General features: G+C 39.0%; 1 protein-coding gene across 4 annotated transcripts in view; it reads right to left on the reverse strand.

The window, feature by feature from the left end:
• TMEM241 (transmembrane protein 241) overlaps positions 1 to 14,497 on the reverse strand; it is a 51,271-nt gene extending 36,774 nt beyond the window's left edge. For 2 of the 4 annotated variants that reach the window (XM_042869244.1, XM_042869247.1), the window contains exons 1-7: positions 14,382 to 14,497; positions 13,930 to 13,976; positions 11,041 to 11,118; positions 6,666 to 6,762; positions 3,383 to 3,460; positions 1,933 to 1,958; positions 482 to 533 (exon numbers count right to left, since the gene is read on the reverse strand). In XM_042869244.1, coding sequence (XP_042725178.1) covers positions 482 to 533; positions 1,933 to 1,958; positions 3,383 to 3,460; positions 6,666 to 6,762; positions 11,041 to 11,118; positions 13,930 to 13,976; positions 14,382 to 14,453 — 450 coding nt within the window. In that variant the 5' untranslated portion in view covers positions 14,454 to 14,497. The remainder of the gene's footprint in view (positions 1 to 481; positions 534 to 1,932; positions 1,959 to 3,382; positions 3,461 to 6,665; positions 6,763 to 11,040; positions 11,119 to 13,929; positions 13,977 to 14,381) is intronic. The other 2 variants (XM_042869246.1, XM_042869245.1) reach the window with 2 other exon arrangements.
• Positions 14,498 to 16,442: the final 1,945 nt, after the last annotated feature.

A 16,442-nucleotide genomic window follows, 5' to 3' on the forward strand; every position in this document is an offset into this window, starting at 1 on the left:
TTAGCTCAGCTGAAATGCTTCTGTCTGCCCTTGACTGGAAACATCCAGACAAGACCCGGTTTTTTCTCACTTATCTTCAGTTACTAACTGAAGTCTAAATCAAGAAAGTAGCCCTCTTAAACCTCCAAAAGAGAAAGACAGGCATGTCCAAGGAATAGATCCATGACAAACTGAGCTACTCCAGAATTAGAGATAACTCCTTCCTTTCTCGCAGAGCTAATTCAGGAAACCACTCAACATACTTGCAACAAATTCAAACCTAAGTGATTCGTTAAGCCCTTTAAGAAGCTACACTGTGGTATCCCCAGCCCCTGGCTTCACCTAAAAGCTCCATATCTGTACTGGTCAGAGGTTTCACCAGGATGCAAACATGTTTAAAAATCTTTTGCAGGAATCCTGCCTTAGCTTACAAGTAAAACCTAGGGTACTTGCTAAGAAATACAAAGGGCAAACTAAAGCTGCTTTACAAAACAGAGCTCACCTGCGTGTCACATAAAGGAAGGCACACTGCTGCTACCAGGAGGAACAGCACACTGTGGATGAGAGAAAAAAAAAAGCAAGAATTGTACTCCTGGTGAAATATGGACACTTCTACCCAATTTTATAACTGTACTTTTCTTTTTTTCTTCATTTTTATTCCATATGTTTATAAAGTATTTTTTGCCAACAAAATTACATTTTATATCAGGCATTCTTCATAATTAATACAGACCTAAGTTGAACAAGAAGAAAATCAGCACAAACCATCTTAGCAGCAATGAAAAAAAAACTGGTATGGAGTACTGTTCTTCACTTGCCATTTGGCTTCCTTAGGTTACTTTAGAAAATGAAAACCAGCTCATTTGTGGCTATGAAGAGCTACCAAAAAGTTCCATCACTGGGGTAAGTTGTGTATTACAACAATTTCAGCAGTCGTGACTCCATTAAAAGTTATGCTGTTAACTCCAGAACAAAGAATAAAGTGGGAGTGAGTGGAGGCATGGTAGAAATGGCTTAAGGATAGCACAGGTCCCTCCATAGACCACAGAACTGGACTAAAAATCTCAAACTGCAGCTGACTGGTAATTCTACCGGCTACACAGAATATGTAGATGTAGAATTTCTATGGACTGTCAGTATTAATAACAACAAATATTTGCTTTTATTGCTCATTTTCCTGCTCTCCAGGGACACAGAAGGAAAAGATAGAATAAAGACGATAAAAAACAACAACAAAAAGCCCAACTGGTATCCTTGAAAATAATCCAGTAGTGAAAACAAGGCCATGGTAAGCCAGATAATGGAAACAAGAGGGAGGAAGTTGGAAGCCAGGGCTCCAAACACACTGAAAATTAAACCAATGTTGTTCAATCTAAGTACAGTTAAACGATTAAGAAGTATACTATCTTCAAGGGAATGAGTGGGAAGAACAAAACTTTCAGTATGCAGATGGGTGACTTCTGTTTGTCACGATCTCCTTTTGGTAGCCTAAACAACCAGAGCCAACCAAGATTGGTAAGGTTGTGTAACTTAATACAAATGATGCAGAATGATGCCAGAAGTCACCCAATTTCCTCCTTAGGAAATGCATTTTTAGCTATTTTCTATCCATTATCTTTCTCTTACTGCTCAATATTACACACTGAAATATCAAACTTGAGCTCCTTTTCAAAAACATTCTTGCAAGCACTGTTTTGTTATTCACAAAGGCCAGCCTTCTGGCTATTTTTATAAGGAGGGAAAAAAAAAGTATGTATTTAAGCAATAGTATAAAAGAAAAAAGAAAATACATTTTAAAAATATTTAATTACTTGTATGTTGCAATTTATGCTTACAGCCCACAGGAATCTGTCTTACATTCTTCATTGTTTTGGTGCGCTACTATTTGAAGCAAATACAGAAACCGGAGCCAAAACAAGATGAAACTGAATCTGAACGGTTTTTAAAACTTACCTACAGACTTTCAGATGAGAGATCTGCTGTAAAAAAGGACACAGGATTAATTGTATTGGTTTTTTAAATGGTGAAATGCTTCTTCCTTTCAAAAAATAAAAGGAATCACAGATGATCTTACTGCACCAAGTACAAGAAAAAGACAATGAACAACACTGCACAGCCCATTATGTTTAAGTACTACTTAGCGGTACTTAAGAAAGAAAGAAACACACAAAAGGGAAAAAGCAAACACACAAAAAGAGCGATGACTGAAGATTAATCTACTCCAACTTTTTTTTTATATTTTCAGGTTATTTACCACCAAGTAAACCTAAAACCAGACATGAATGTTACACCTGGTTCTTACACTCATCCTAAGTATACCAGAACAGTGTACTGTAGATGTTCAAATATTGATTATACTTAATTAATTAGGTACTTCTCCAATCAAATCAGCCTTGGTCTAAATTCATCGAAGTTTCCTAATATTTTGGTCCAAAATCATTCCCCAGAAGATTCCTAGCAAGACCTCTGTTTGCATTATCCTTCCCCATTGTGCTTTAATTTCCAAAGAGAGCAAACATAAGCATGTGAGCTAGAATGAAAAAATAAAACACTTTGGCAGGGACAGCATCACAGAGATATGCCATGGCGCACACTGCTACATCCCTTAGTCTTAACCTTAGGGAAGTCTTCAGTTCGTTACAAGTAGCAAACACTGGCATTTATTTGCATTCTATATACATTGTAGAGGTAATGAACGGAAGATCTCTTCTACTACAAGTCACGGTCCAATTCAGAAATGAATTTGTGACTTCCCAGCAGTACCTCCTACAGCACCTCTCTGGTCACACAATTAGAAAAGCATTCCATAGCCTAAAAAGAAAGATCTCCAGTGTAGCTGAAGAGAAACAAACTGAGATCTTACTAAAGTAAGCAGGAATTCTTCTCACCTTAGCAGGTGTTGGGACAGATTCCCAAACAAAGCCTAAAATGCGTTATTTTTCCAAATTTCATGCGGAGACGTGATTCATCTAGTGATAGATATTGATCAATTGATATTGATACATATGATATATTGAATACTAGATATGTTAAACTAGTTAGACCTAAGGACATAGTTTTCCTTCCCCTCTGCTCGAAAGATGAAATTCTTACGTATAGCACGAGAGAGAGATTAATTCTCAAAAGGAAAAGACAAACTGGACTAAGCCAGTCTTAAAAATGGAAATTAAACCATCAATATGCACTTGCAGTCTTTCATCCACTAAAAGAGAAAAGAAAACATCAATATAGATACTTGTCAAAAGCGAACCTCTCTCTGGGACTCATTAGTGACTTGCTATCACAATGAGATTAAAAAAGCACATAGCACTAATGCCTGCATAAAAAGAAATTAGATGTCTTGTCATAGGGCTGTTACATCACAGGCGGTGTCTTGAACATACTAATTAATAGGTGAAATTACCTCTTTCTGCACAAACTTCTGGAAGCCACAGGTTATGACTTCTGCTGCATTCTGTATAGTGAGGAACACTGGAATTGGCTGCCATTGGGAGAGAACAAAAATGCCTGGAATTACTCAAAACAGTCACAGACATAGGAAGGATGTTCCTGTACGGGCTAACTGTCCCAGGTTTTTGCATTATTTTGCTTGTTTTTATCATTGTAGACGCACATCACATCTCCTAAAGGAATTTACTCATTCTAAGAGTACAATCACTATTACAAGGCACCACTTCTGAGTGCCCTGTCCAGATGTTCATACAGAGCTACCATTGTGAGAATTACCACAGGCTTCTGCCTCTGGTTTTGCCTCTTTGTTCTCATACCTACAATCTCCACAGTAAACTGTTCTCATTATTTTCCCATCTCTGTCTGCTGATGCTAACACAGTGTTACTCCTAGCAACATTACAGGTAAGATGATTTTAGGCAATTGTTTTCAGTTACTGCTAGGGAGATCTGCCAGAAATTTAGGTAGAAACGTAATAATAGTTCACACAAAAGTGATGTTGAAATTATACCCAGTGAGGCATCTGGACGCAATCCCAATATGAAATCATTAAGAAACAAATCCCAGTGATAACAACAACGAATAAAACGCCCATCACTCCAGGCAAAACCAACTCAAATTAGTGGTTCACAATAAATCCTCCAAATCAGATCCTTGGTCTCTTAGACAGTCACAACAGAAGCAATTATCTGCTCCGATTAAGATAATCTAAAGGCAGTTTCAGGAAGCAGTGTTTTCCTGCTTATGGATAGTATTTAAATCACATGGGTAGAGAATGAGGTAAATTCATACTGACGTGCCTCCCCTGTAAGTATCAGGTAGCAAATACCTCTTTGACTCGGCTTTGTAATCAGAAATCTCTATTTTCTGGATTTTTCTTTTCTTGCCCACAAAGTAGGATAAGCATCACTAATTAAAAACTTTAAGCCATAATAACAACGAGGGCGGATCCATAAATACAACAGTTTCACCAAGATAACTCTTAACACCTCTAAATTAGCAGTGAATGAAAACCACACAAACACAACTGGCATGAAGTTGTCAGCTCCTGCTTCAGTTCTGGAATCCAATTCTCAACCTTGTTGCTAGACAACTAAACACAATAAAACAGAAGTACCTAACATAAGCATCCTGAGCCTGAAATAATAGAAAATAGAAGAAATAACCATAAACAAGGTAAGATGACAGCAAAACTTACATTCTTTCTTTCATGAAGCCAATTTGACGGATTTTCTTTCCTTCCCCCTCCCCCCCACTTTTGGCTCTTTCAAGTATGTTTTAAAGCCAACAACGGCTCCAGTTTGCCCAGGCCTGCTAACCTTCTCCATATGTCTATTGTCTTTGATGTGACTATTTTTTAAATTTGTGAGTGAGCTTAATACTCACAAAAAGAAAGGTTTACTGTTTGGACAGACAGGATGAATAGACTTTGTACAAAACTTCCCCTCACAGTTTTGCATACTTTGGCTAATGCATCCCAGTTCAGAGCTAGGCACCGCTGCTCCAATCTCAGCCCTCAACTCTTGGGCAGGAGAGTCTTCCTGTATCTTTTGGAGAGGTACAGATGGAAACTAAGGTCCTGCCTCTACATAGAGCTGTTTTAAAGCAGGCATCCGTGGTTTTGATCAAAAGTTCATGTGATTTCAACTTTAGAAACAAAATTAATGCAAGTAAATTTGTGAAGTGAGCCATTTCAGGTACAAGAATTTGGGACAGTCCATTTTCCTTCTCTCCACATCACAAAATTGTTGTAGGCAGATTTACTGAAAATAAAGCTTGTATGCAGGTTTGAATTTGGGCCAGCAATGCATACTAGCTATGGTATAAGACTGTTCATCCTTCTGCTGTTCCTTCTAAAATGGCCACAGAATGAGGCACATCCACAAACAACAAAAAAACATGCAGAAATGGTGATGCTCCTCAAGAATAGTTTGGGATCCAAACAAAAAACTTTTCATAGGCCCTATGCCATGCCACTACTTGAATCTTACTCTTGAATGATCACAGAGAAGGCAAGGCACGGAGTCAAGGTAATTTACAAAACTCAGAAAGAAGAAATAGCAACAGAGGATGTGATTCATACCTTCTCCACCTCACAGGTGATCAGGCAGAAAAGATGCTGCTGCCAAGGGTTTATTGCTATTTCCAAACAGCTCTCTCCGTAGAGATCTTTCCTGAGTTCACACCAGGGAAGCCCCGTGGATTTGCTTTGACAAGGAACCAAGAGGAAGTGAATGCAATCACCATGATACAGAGCTAACTTGGAGGCATATGGCTTCCAAGCATGCAGCCATGCTTCCCAAAGATCACTGGAGACTAAGATGAGGCCCACCACTTTGTTCGAGTAGACAGAGACCAAGTGTCCTTTTCTGCCCTGTCACTCCACTAGGATGTTCAAAGGATCACTGCAAGAAGAGCCTTGTCTAAAAATTCCCTTTTGATGCTTCCTGGAGTTTAGAAATTGCTAGAACTAAGCTGGCTCTGGAATTTAAGGTGAACTGACAGAAAACAGAAGGGAACTAGAGCATGAACTACTGCAGACAGTAACAGTCGTAAAACAATTAAAAAAAAATCATGTAGCTGATTTATTCTAAAATATTTGTATTTTCATTTATTTATATTATGTATATTATTTACTTTTACTTTTTGAGAAACACAAGCTTACTTAAATAAAAGGCATTCAACTCTAATGAAGGCAGATTTGATGTCCCCTGATTAAACATTTCATAGGTCACTGTAGTTCAAACGGATAACAAATCTGATGAATCAAACCATCCCCAAAATCTCTTCCCAACTTTCAATTTATTTTTTCAAATCCTGTAAAGCACCAAAGCTTCTCACAGTAATGGTTTTCATCCTTTTCTTGGAAAGGTTTCCCCCAGAAATGTGTTCCGTTAACCCTTTTGCAAAGCTAGAGCCAATAATTTCGGTAACTTCTTCCCTACCTGCACAATTCAGAACAGTGGATCTGTCTGCAAAACTCTGAGTACTCTGGAGCAATGCGGAGTTCTTCAGACTGTCAGAGAGCTCAAGGAAAGCTGAAGGCACTTTGTGCTTTTTGTTACTGCCCTACACTTTGCAAGACTGGACCGTTGCTCTAACAATGTTAATAGATTATGAATTATTTGAAGCCCTCCCCTTCTCTTTTCCACCCAACCCAAGAACACAATTAATTCCTTGTATGAAGAAAACATTATTTGCTCATAAAGTAGAGGCAATACAGAACTGATGTCTACCTGTGTGCTTCTTACCAGTCTAGACAGTGCCCTGGAGCCAGCATAAATAATGCCTACAAAAATTACCGACGCAGGAAGCCAGGACAGGATTTCAGACCTGTGAAAACAATTCAAATCTCATTACTTCTCTACATTCTGTTAACATGCAGTTAGCAACAGTTGCTTGCAAGAAATATAACATATGTATGTGTACATATACTCAAAAGTGTGCATATTAAATTCACTGTCTGATTGTTCAACATTCACTTACTAAAGAAGTCTCTTGACACAGAAATAAACCACTTCATCTAATCCCAGGTGGACAACATTACTGCTTTTCTTTTCTTTCTGCCTCTTTTTCACTCTTTCTCTTGCTCTTATCCCTCAACAACTGTATATTTCATAGCAATTACACCTACTATATTTAAGGGAGATAAATTTTATTTCAATAGTTTGCTTCTCTGTAAAAGGAAGAAAAACTTTCAAATGAAGGCATAAAATGGTGCTCTCGCACAGACAGCACACATTTTCACCATGTACAAATACAGTTGCCCACCCACACATTCATTTCTTCATTTCTCAGCCGGATTTACAAAGAGATTTCTGCTGAAGATCGGATTGTCTCCGTGGGAGCCTGTCTCTGGAGATTTCCTAATGACACCCCCTTGACTAAGCCAAACTCCTGGAGGCATTTTGACAATTAATGAAGGAATTAAATCATTGCAGATTGTTGTTGCTTTGTTTTGTTTTATTTAATCTTGCTTATGGCAGTCGAGTCAGGCTTCAGTTTTGAGAAGGGGCACTGCAATTTGCACTTTTCCTTTTCCGATTTTGGTACTTAAGAGAACAAAAGGTTCAGATAGGTGGTAAAATCCAGAGAGAATAACCTAAGATTTTGAGTGACAGAGATTCAAAGGACTAACTTGGAGGCTTCCCAGGACTGAAGAAGACACTGCTGCCTTCATTCATTCTTCCTAAGTCTTGAACTAAAGTCAAGAGAGCATTACCATGTAATACTCATTTTTAAGATGAAGCCAAAGTATTTGTGGTTCATAAACTGGGATTGTGCTTCTAACTAGCACGTAAGTGTCAAAATGCAATTACAGGTACCACTATATTACAATACTTCATGAAGTACAAAAAAAAAAAAAAAAAGGACAAATAAAGGTGAAAACAGAACAGTCTAAATGAGATCAAACATGCCCAAGAATTTCTGTTATCTTTAACACAAGGAAAAAGGAAAAAACAACTAAATATCATGTTCCCTTTCTTTATATAATTTTCCAGGGTATTTCCGAAAAAAATGGCAGAGTAACAAATGAATGGTCTTTAGGTCCTTTTGCTGATATAAAAATTTGCTCTTTAAAGTTCAGGAGCTAAAACTGTCATGCCTCATTGCCACTGAGTTCACACCAGATACCAACGACAAAAAAAACCCCATCCCAACTGGACTTGCAGTAAATTGAAGAAAGAAGGAAAGAAGAAGAAAAGGGAGGGCTGGGAAGAAGAAAGGAAAACCAGATGAAAAACGAATTTCCATTTAGTGCATAAAAATATCGTTCTTTCATGTTCCCCACCACTAAATTCTAGGCATCCCAAATATGTCTCCATTTCCAATCCAGTGCTGTGAAGTGCAATGGAAAAGGACTTAAGATGCTTTTCCCATGATGCGACAGGAGAATTTTATGCTGCCAAGTGGGAATTTCAGGACCGAAAAAGAATGCATGGATGTTTGATGTAATGTGTCAGCACCAACAATCTGTCTTGTATGCAAACCAAATAGCAGCTCCTTATGTTGGCAACACAGCAATGTACGTGCAAAACAAGCAAGTTTAGTGACGTAAAAAAACTGATGAATTTATGTAGTAGGGCTAGATTTAAAGCCCATTTAAGTCAGTGGGTAGCCTTCCTAAAACCAGACTTTGAAGTTTTGGTTTATGCCAAGTTTCTGAGCTGGGAAAAATTTAACAGTAGAATAAATGCCAACCAAAACATAGGACTTAGGTGCCTACACGGGTCAGGCAGAAGGTGGACAGCAGATCATGGCACTGGAGGCATTATGTGAATGGCACACACATTCTTATGTGCTCCACTGAGTCCTGTTTCAGACACAAATTTTGCAGACAGTTGCTATTCACCTTATAGAAGCAACAGTGATGGTGAGAATCTCTTGCAGTTGGCAGTACTGAACAGAAACAGATAAAAAGCAAGATATTAATCAAAGCAAAGAGCAATTACTATAAATAATATGTTTAACAGGACCAAGGACTTGTTTTTATTTGGTATTTATTGTGAAGCTAGTATTCCTGACTTTGTCATAACCTTCAGACAAAGGGTGGTCATCTCTAGGTAGTAAAATAATCCTTCTGAAATACTTTGGTGTATCTTGAACCAGTTCAGAAAGCTCATGAGATCTGTCTGCAGAACAGAAATACACTGGGCTTTGTGGAAGTACACAGATGGGTAACTTTACTACTTGCAGCATGAGAAGACTGGGGACTGGAAATAGTATTCTTAAATATTCTACACGTACACCAAAAAGATAGATGCAGAGACCAAGATGCTGGAAGAGGCGGGGGAAAAAAGTCCTTCTCAGTCCAGTAGTAAAACATCTTCACAGGGTGAAGGAGTTTGAGAGGAGATGATGGAGAGAAGCTTTGAAATACTATGCGGTTTTTTGTTTGGTTGGTTGTTTTTTTTTTTTTTCAGACAGAGCTCTATACTGAAAGTCAAGTTCAACAAAGCATGCACTTAATCCTTCTGAAGAAAGGCAGATTTAAATTCATGCTTAAGTACTAGTCCGAATTATATTCAAGCAATTAATTCTGGCCATGTCGTTTTGTTCACAGCTAATATTCTAGAAAATCACTACAGAACTTTCTGAAGATGCATTTTAGCCAGTTTCCCTAGAGTATGCTGACATCTAGAGGCCTGAAGTCTCAATCTACAAAATACAAACTAATTTTATGCCACACTTTTCTCATATAAAAACATCCTCTTCAACAGTGGAAAGTGATTCTTGTTCAGTATTAACTCAGCTGTCTTTCAAGTTATGGAAAAATTAAAATATCTTTTACAAGCTGGGAAAATTATTCAGCTTCTTTTACTGTCACAACTTAAAGCAAAAGCATTTTCTCAACTATTGATGAAAAGCTGAATTAAAAAGGACATTAGTGATAGCTGCGTTCCTTTGCACTTTAAGCTGTACTGCAAAGACAAAATATGCATAAACAGCATACACTATATATATGACAATATATATCAGTAACTGTTGCTTAAGCAAAGTTTGGAGCCTAATCCTGCCTCTGCCAAAATCAATGAGAGCTTTGAACTCCATATCCGCATCTTATCTACACTGTAGATAAAAGATAGGAAGTTAAAGCCTGTTTCCATTTACAGCTTTGTTTAGGTTTCAGTGGGGATGTGGACACCTGCATGCACACACAAAAAAAAAGAAATTAGCCTGGTTCTCCATACACATGGATGCAGAGATTTCACTCTCAATAAGGAACTTCAGTTTTGCAAGTCTACTGCTTACACTCCAAACTGAAAATCCATCACCTGTCACATCATAATACAAATCACTGAAAAAAATTACTTTAAAAGGAAATTCTGACAGTCAACCAGCCTGATAGCCCAGTTTCAGGGTTAAGACACATTGTTTAGGTGACTCAGAAAAGTTTTGAGTATCTGCAGTGATGGCAACTCAGCAATTACTATGGGCATATATCTTATAATTCACACTATTTTGTGAAATGTAAAGGAGATGCCACATTTCATACCACAGAATGGATCTCTATGAACAGAGTATGATATTCTGGATAACTCTTCTAAATGGTAGTAGCACTCAGTTCAAGCAGATGATCTTGATCCACTGATGAAACATCTGAATTTGGAGTTTGATCACTGCACCAGTCCTGTGCACTGCACTGGTTTCTCTTGCTGTGTCCTTATGCATATAGAGATACACATAAGGGCAAATGACTCCCATTTACAAACACCAAATCTTACAGAGAAGGTGTTAAATCACATTTGCTGACTCCACTGCACTGAGATTTTAGGGAAGGGGGTGTCAGTGGATGCATTACTAAGGTTTCTCTCCTGGTATTTTTCAGATGATCCAAGGAAGAGATACAAAAAATGATATTGGATATATTATCCTTGTAGCCTTCTTTAGTGATTGCGCTTCTTTATCTTGCCCAGGTGAAATTGAATCCACTCTATATTAGTAATCTGTGGAAGTGTGTGACTGAACATTGATTAGACTGAAACATAGTGAGGCAGAACACATACATACAGACACGGATATCATCTTACGTTTCAGCAAGTTAGTGACTTGCTAAACAAGCGAACTACAAAAAGTAAGTATGTAGAGATACTGAAAATCTTACTGTACCTTGAACACAAGCTTATCTCCACCCAGCCCAACTTCCAGGAGACATGAAGCAGAATTCCACCAACTAATGTCTGCCACCTGAAATAGAAATAGAACAGTATCCCTAAACCGTTTGCTTTTTTTTTTTTGTTTTTTTTTTTTTTTTAAACCATGTGGAGCATGACCTTAAAATCTCCAGAATTTCTCAGAGCACACATAGGACTATAGTCATCTACTGCTCTTCCAGGCTACCAGGGATGGCACTACTCTTCAAATCTTTTGTTTTCTGGGCCGTCTTATCACCCAGGTTTTCTATTACTCTGGTGCTTTCCACCTCATATTTCAAGCGTTTTATAAGGAACTACCTACTGCAATTTCTCTCGTCATCTTACTGAATCCCCATTTTACTGTTTAGTAAATATTTAAAATTTGCTGATATAAAATATTTAGTAATCATAGTGATGTTAAAGCCATCACTTTGTGATGCAAGTGAGGCAAGGATTGTGACAAGAAACAAACATCTGTACATATATAAACTGTTATTGCTAGAGAAAATATGATTTTAGGACTCACAGACTGATCTCAGCTTAATGAACTAATAAGTCCCAAGGATGAAGTGTACAGTACTGGTAATTTCAAACATTAGTTTTATGACTTCTTGTTGTTATTCATGCTGGGCCTAGATTACACACTGCCTATAACTCAAATGGTATGTAGCATGCAGTAATTGAAGTGCCACTAACAACCAAATCATCACACTGCACGAGCCTCTGCTTCAGAGCCTTTAGAGGAAAAAAAAATAAAAATAAGTAAGATACAGTAAGAACAGTAAGATAACTTAGCATATAAACCAGAATACTGTGGTTTTCTCATTCAAATGCTATAGAACAATTACATGTATTCTGAAGTGACTTATCTATCTAATCACTTATCTTGTCACAATGGCATTCCTTAGTTTACTGTGGAAGTAGTACATGAGGCCTTAGCAATCCTTGCAGATAATTTAAAATCAGTAGTGATGCACAGTGATGTTTTAAGCTTCATAATAAATGACCAGTTTCCTTCTTTTTCAGGCTAACGGCTTTCAGGAAGATTGCTTCTCAGGTAAAAGTACCCAAATATCTAGTACAGCTCTGGCAGAGATCCTATGCTACAGTGTTAAATCACATTAAATATATGTAAGGTATAAAAATGTGTTTGTTGATTATTCCCAGTCACTGCAATGCATTTAAGCAATTATTTAATCTCTCTCTTTCTCTCTCATACATACATAAATGCTACATGCAGTATGGCATACAGCTGGACATAATCAGAAAAGAGTGAGCTCACTGTTCATAGGGTTTGATGAACCTCCAACACCACTACCACAACTCACTTCACCTTTATTGCACTGGGGACATAAGAGAGCTTGGTGCCAGACATCCCTCGTCTGCTGAAGGCTTGATCATGCTCTACTCCAAACCAGTGATTAATTCCCATCAACTTTATGTGAAAAAAATTAATATAATTTCAGGTTTTAAGGACAGAGCTTGAAGTTATTAAGAGTTCCAAATCCTTAGCACTATGTGATACAGACTTAGGTTATACAGGGAACAAAAAAACATCAATGAACGGTATGAATTGGGCATTTCAATGAACGGTATGAATTGGGCATTACCCTTTGTTCCTTTGCTCAGCTGCCTTAGCTCTAGATGAAAGTATACCTTACTCACTTATTTTCAAAGAAATGGTCACCTTTAAAAAACAAAATTACTAAGATGCTGAGATACCTTTCCAAATAACGGAAAAAAAGGAAGTAAATGTGGTAACACATATCCTATACAGCCATTGAGCAAATGCTTTTTTTACTGTTGACTTACCAGGATTGTATTTTACATACATTACTCAAAACCCTTTTCCTGTGTGCTGAAAGACTTGTCCAAGAGACTGTTTGCACACAAGTGATTGAACTGAAGGAAGCACTTGTTGCATATTTAATAGAGCTGAGTACACTCAAAGAAACTGGAGATTCCCAGAGGAGTTATTCCTAGAAGTAATTACAGCCCTGGAGTTGCAAGTCAGGCAAAACATAACCCATGCAAAGCAGCAAAAAAGGAATGAAAGATATCAAGTGTCTGCAGATTTAACCAGTATCTCAAAAGAGCAAATGAAAGAAGACTGGAATATAATAGTCCAGAATTCCACAGAATCACAGAATCACCAGGGTTGGAAGGGACCTCAAGGATCCCGAATCTCCAACCCCCCTGCCACATGCAGGGCCACCAACCTCTGCATTTAATACTAGTCCAGGCTGCCCAGGGCCGCATCCAGTCTGGCCTTGAACACCTGCAGGGACGGGGCATCCACAACCTCTCTGGGCAGCCTGTTCCAGCACCTCACCACTCCCTCTGTAAAGAACTTAAGCACCTCACAAATTATGAATGCTGACAAGTGTATATTTGGCAAAGCATTAAATTTCTTATCAAGATATGGTAGAGACTTACAACACACAGCTACAACAAAGACTAAGCATGAAAATAAGCAGCACTGTATTGGTGTGTGTCTAAAGATGGGTTTCATTAGCATACTGGAAAAGAATACACCCAATCTGCATCTTACACACAGTGCCATTCCAATTTAGACAAGCTGTGCTATAATTGCCACTTTTCTACACCTAAGCATAACATTTGCAGATAACTGGGAACTGATGGAGTCTATATATCTTTAACCACTGTGATGCTTAAAAATTGACCAAGACAAATGAAGCCTGCTTTACTAAGGCTTCATTATGTATGTTCTCTTAACAGCAAAAGTCAGTAATAAAATGAAGTACCAAAGTTAGCTCCAGCATGGAACAGCAAGATGTTTACTGACTGAATTTATTGACTGAAGTCATTTTTCAAACAACTGTATTCTTAAAATGGTACTTACCCTTGAAAAAGGGTAGGGTAGGTAAATTTCAGGACAGACAGGACATACTGAAAAACAAATACCAAATTAATGGACACCAAACACACACAGAGCTATGACATTAACACGCAATCGCCAGAGCAACAGAGAATACAAGAAGCTCCTACCAAAATAAAGAAAAATAAACAGACAAGATACAGTCTGAACGTTTTCTGTAAGTTCTCTTCCCACGCTGGAAGCGCTGGACGCTGCCCCAGTCCCTGTGGCAGGCAGCAGACGCTGAGTTACACTGTATTGCCTACGCCGTACAATGCAAACTATTTCAAACTAAGTTAAAGTAGTTCACTTCTGGGCACGCTGTGGCCATCTCTGTTGCGACTGACTGCGAACACCGCGGTTGCTTGACAGCCGCACCTACCCGGGCATCGCCGCGCAGAGCCCACCGCAGCCCGGCTGCGCGGGGCCGCGCTCACCTTATTGGTGAAGCAGGACGCCAGGTAGAAGAGGCAGAAGGCGAGGCCGCCCGCCGGCCGCTTCAGATACATCGGTCACCGCCGTCCGCCGGGCCCCGCACCGCCCGCGGCGGCCATCGCGGCGCGGCGGCAGCTCCAATGGCACCTCCTCCTTAAAACGGCGATGCGGTCCGGTGGGGCCCACAGGCCGCTGCGCCCCCAACCGCCCCAATGCTCTGCTACACTCAGAAGCCCGTCTATCTTCTTCTTTTTGCCCACACCCCGCCGCCGCCCCCCCCCCCTTTTTTTTTTGGCCTTTTAAAGCCTTTTTTCATTGCGTAACTTACCAGATGTAAACCACTTCCTTTGCATTTAATGTGAGCTGTAATATTTGAGCACTATGTGTATTCAACAAGTTCATTAATGCTTAATGCTAAAATATAATTAGCAAATGCTCAAGTGGAAAAAAATGAAAAAAAAACTCAACTGGAGCTACTCCTGCATGCTCTCTGCTTTCAGCCTATCAATGAATTTAACAAAGAGTCCTTTCAGGAACTGCAGCCTTTATTGCTTAACTCACACTGTTTGGACAGAACTTATTGCAGTGAGCCTCCCTGGGTAAAGGAAATATATATAAATAAATAGAGCAAATTGAAACCAAGAGTAAGCAACGTATTTGACAGCTGTGCTTATGTACACCAGTGACATGTAAACCCTAAATATGGCAGGGAGGTAACAGCAGTGACAGATGTGTCCAACCCAGTTAACTGTCACTGGGCATCATCTTATTGCAAGCCTCATTCTTGCCAGGCCAGGTTTAAGCAAGGCCCTATCTTGCTGTTCACATATCTCTATGTGCTGTTCTCATCTCGACTTTGCTCAGCAGGCAAAGTGCAGGGTTCTCCCTGTATGTGCACACCCTATTGTAGCAGCATAAAGACGCACAAATAAGGGACTGGTGAGTGTGTCCTGAACTGGGAAGAGAGGAAACTAGTGTCAGTGTTACGGCATTTCCACTTTGCAGGCATTGTCTTAGAGATCTCTGAACATCAGGAAGCAGGCAGAAGCATACTTTGCATTGCGCCACAAATTCATCCTGTAAGGCTTTCGGAAAGAATAAGGAAATTTTACTGGCATCACCAACAGTAAACACATGATACTTGTGAATTTTTTAATTTAGAGGAGTATAGTTTCCATGGAAAATATTACACTGATCTCTCTCATCATGATACTTGTGTTATACCTTATTGGAAGTGTGAGACTAGGGCAAACATGATATATTTTCCTGCAGCAAAATGCAGAGGTAGGTTTGAATCATTGTAAATCCCTTAAAGTGCAGATTAAAGAATGAAGATCATACAATCACAGAATCATTAAGGTTGGAAAAGACCTCCAAGATCATTCAGTCCAACTGTATACCTATCACCAATGTTGCCCACTAACCCATGTCCCTTTGTACCACATCTGCACTTTTCTTGAGCACCTCCAGCGATGGTGACTCTACCACTAACTGCTAAACAACTTCAGAAATATTTTGAGTAAAATTAAGGGAAATTTCTGCTCTAGACAGATTTGAAACTATTATTGTTGTTATTATTATTGTTATTATTTTAGGAGATGTGAGTTTGTGGCAAATGATTTTGTTTACATGTGATTTTGCAGAACATCTCAGTATAATTCAGTCCAAGGGTTGGTCCCTTCACTGAAGGGGTCATGGGCTCAAGGCCTCAGTCAGGTAGGTTTATCTGAAGAGGACTTGCTTTGAATCCTAAATTAGATTGCAGAACTGAGGAATGTGAAACTTGTTTTGTGAAAATTAAAAATGAAATAAAGAGATGAATATTAAGTAATGTGGGGCTTTTTGAATCCAAACCTAACACTTTCTTACTTGGTGCTTGTACAGATCTGCCAGAGTGCTAGATTTTCTCATCAGCAGGACATTGCTGTGACATTCCGCTTGCTTATTTAACAGACAAGTCCAGCCAAAGAAGAAGCTTGGATGGGGCATGGCAGCAGTCTTTTAATCACAAAAGACTCTGTAGAGGGGAAGAAAGAATTTCCTTCTGTCAGGGCCAGGGGTGG

Source organism: Lagopus leucura, unplaced genomic scaffold (assembly GCF_019238085.1).
Source record: "Lagopus leucura isolate 7727_CA_CO unplaced genomic scaffold, USGS_WTPT01 Super-Scaffold_100002, whole genome shotgun sequence".
NCBI classification, from domain to species: domain Eukaryota; kingdom Metazoa; phylum Chordata; class Aves; order Galliformes; family Phasianidae; genus Lagopus; species Lagopus leucura.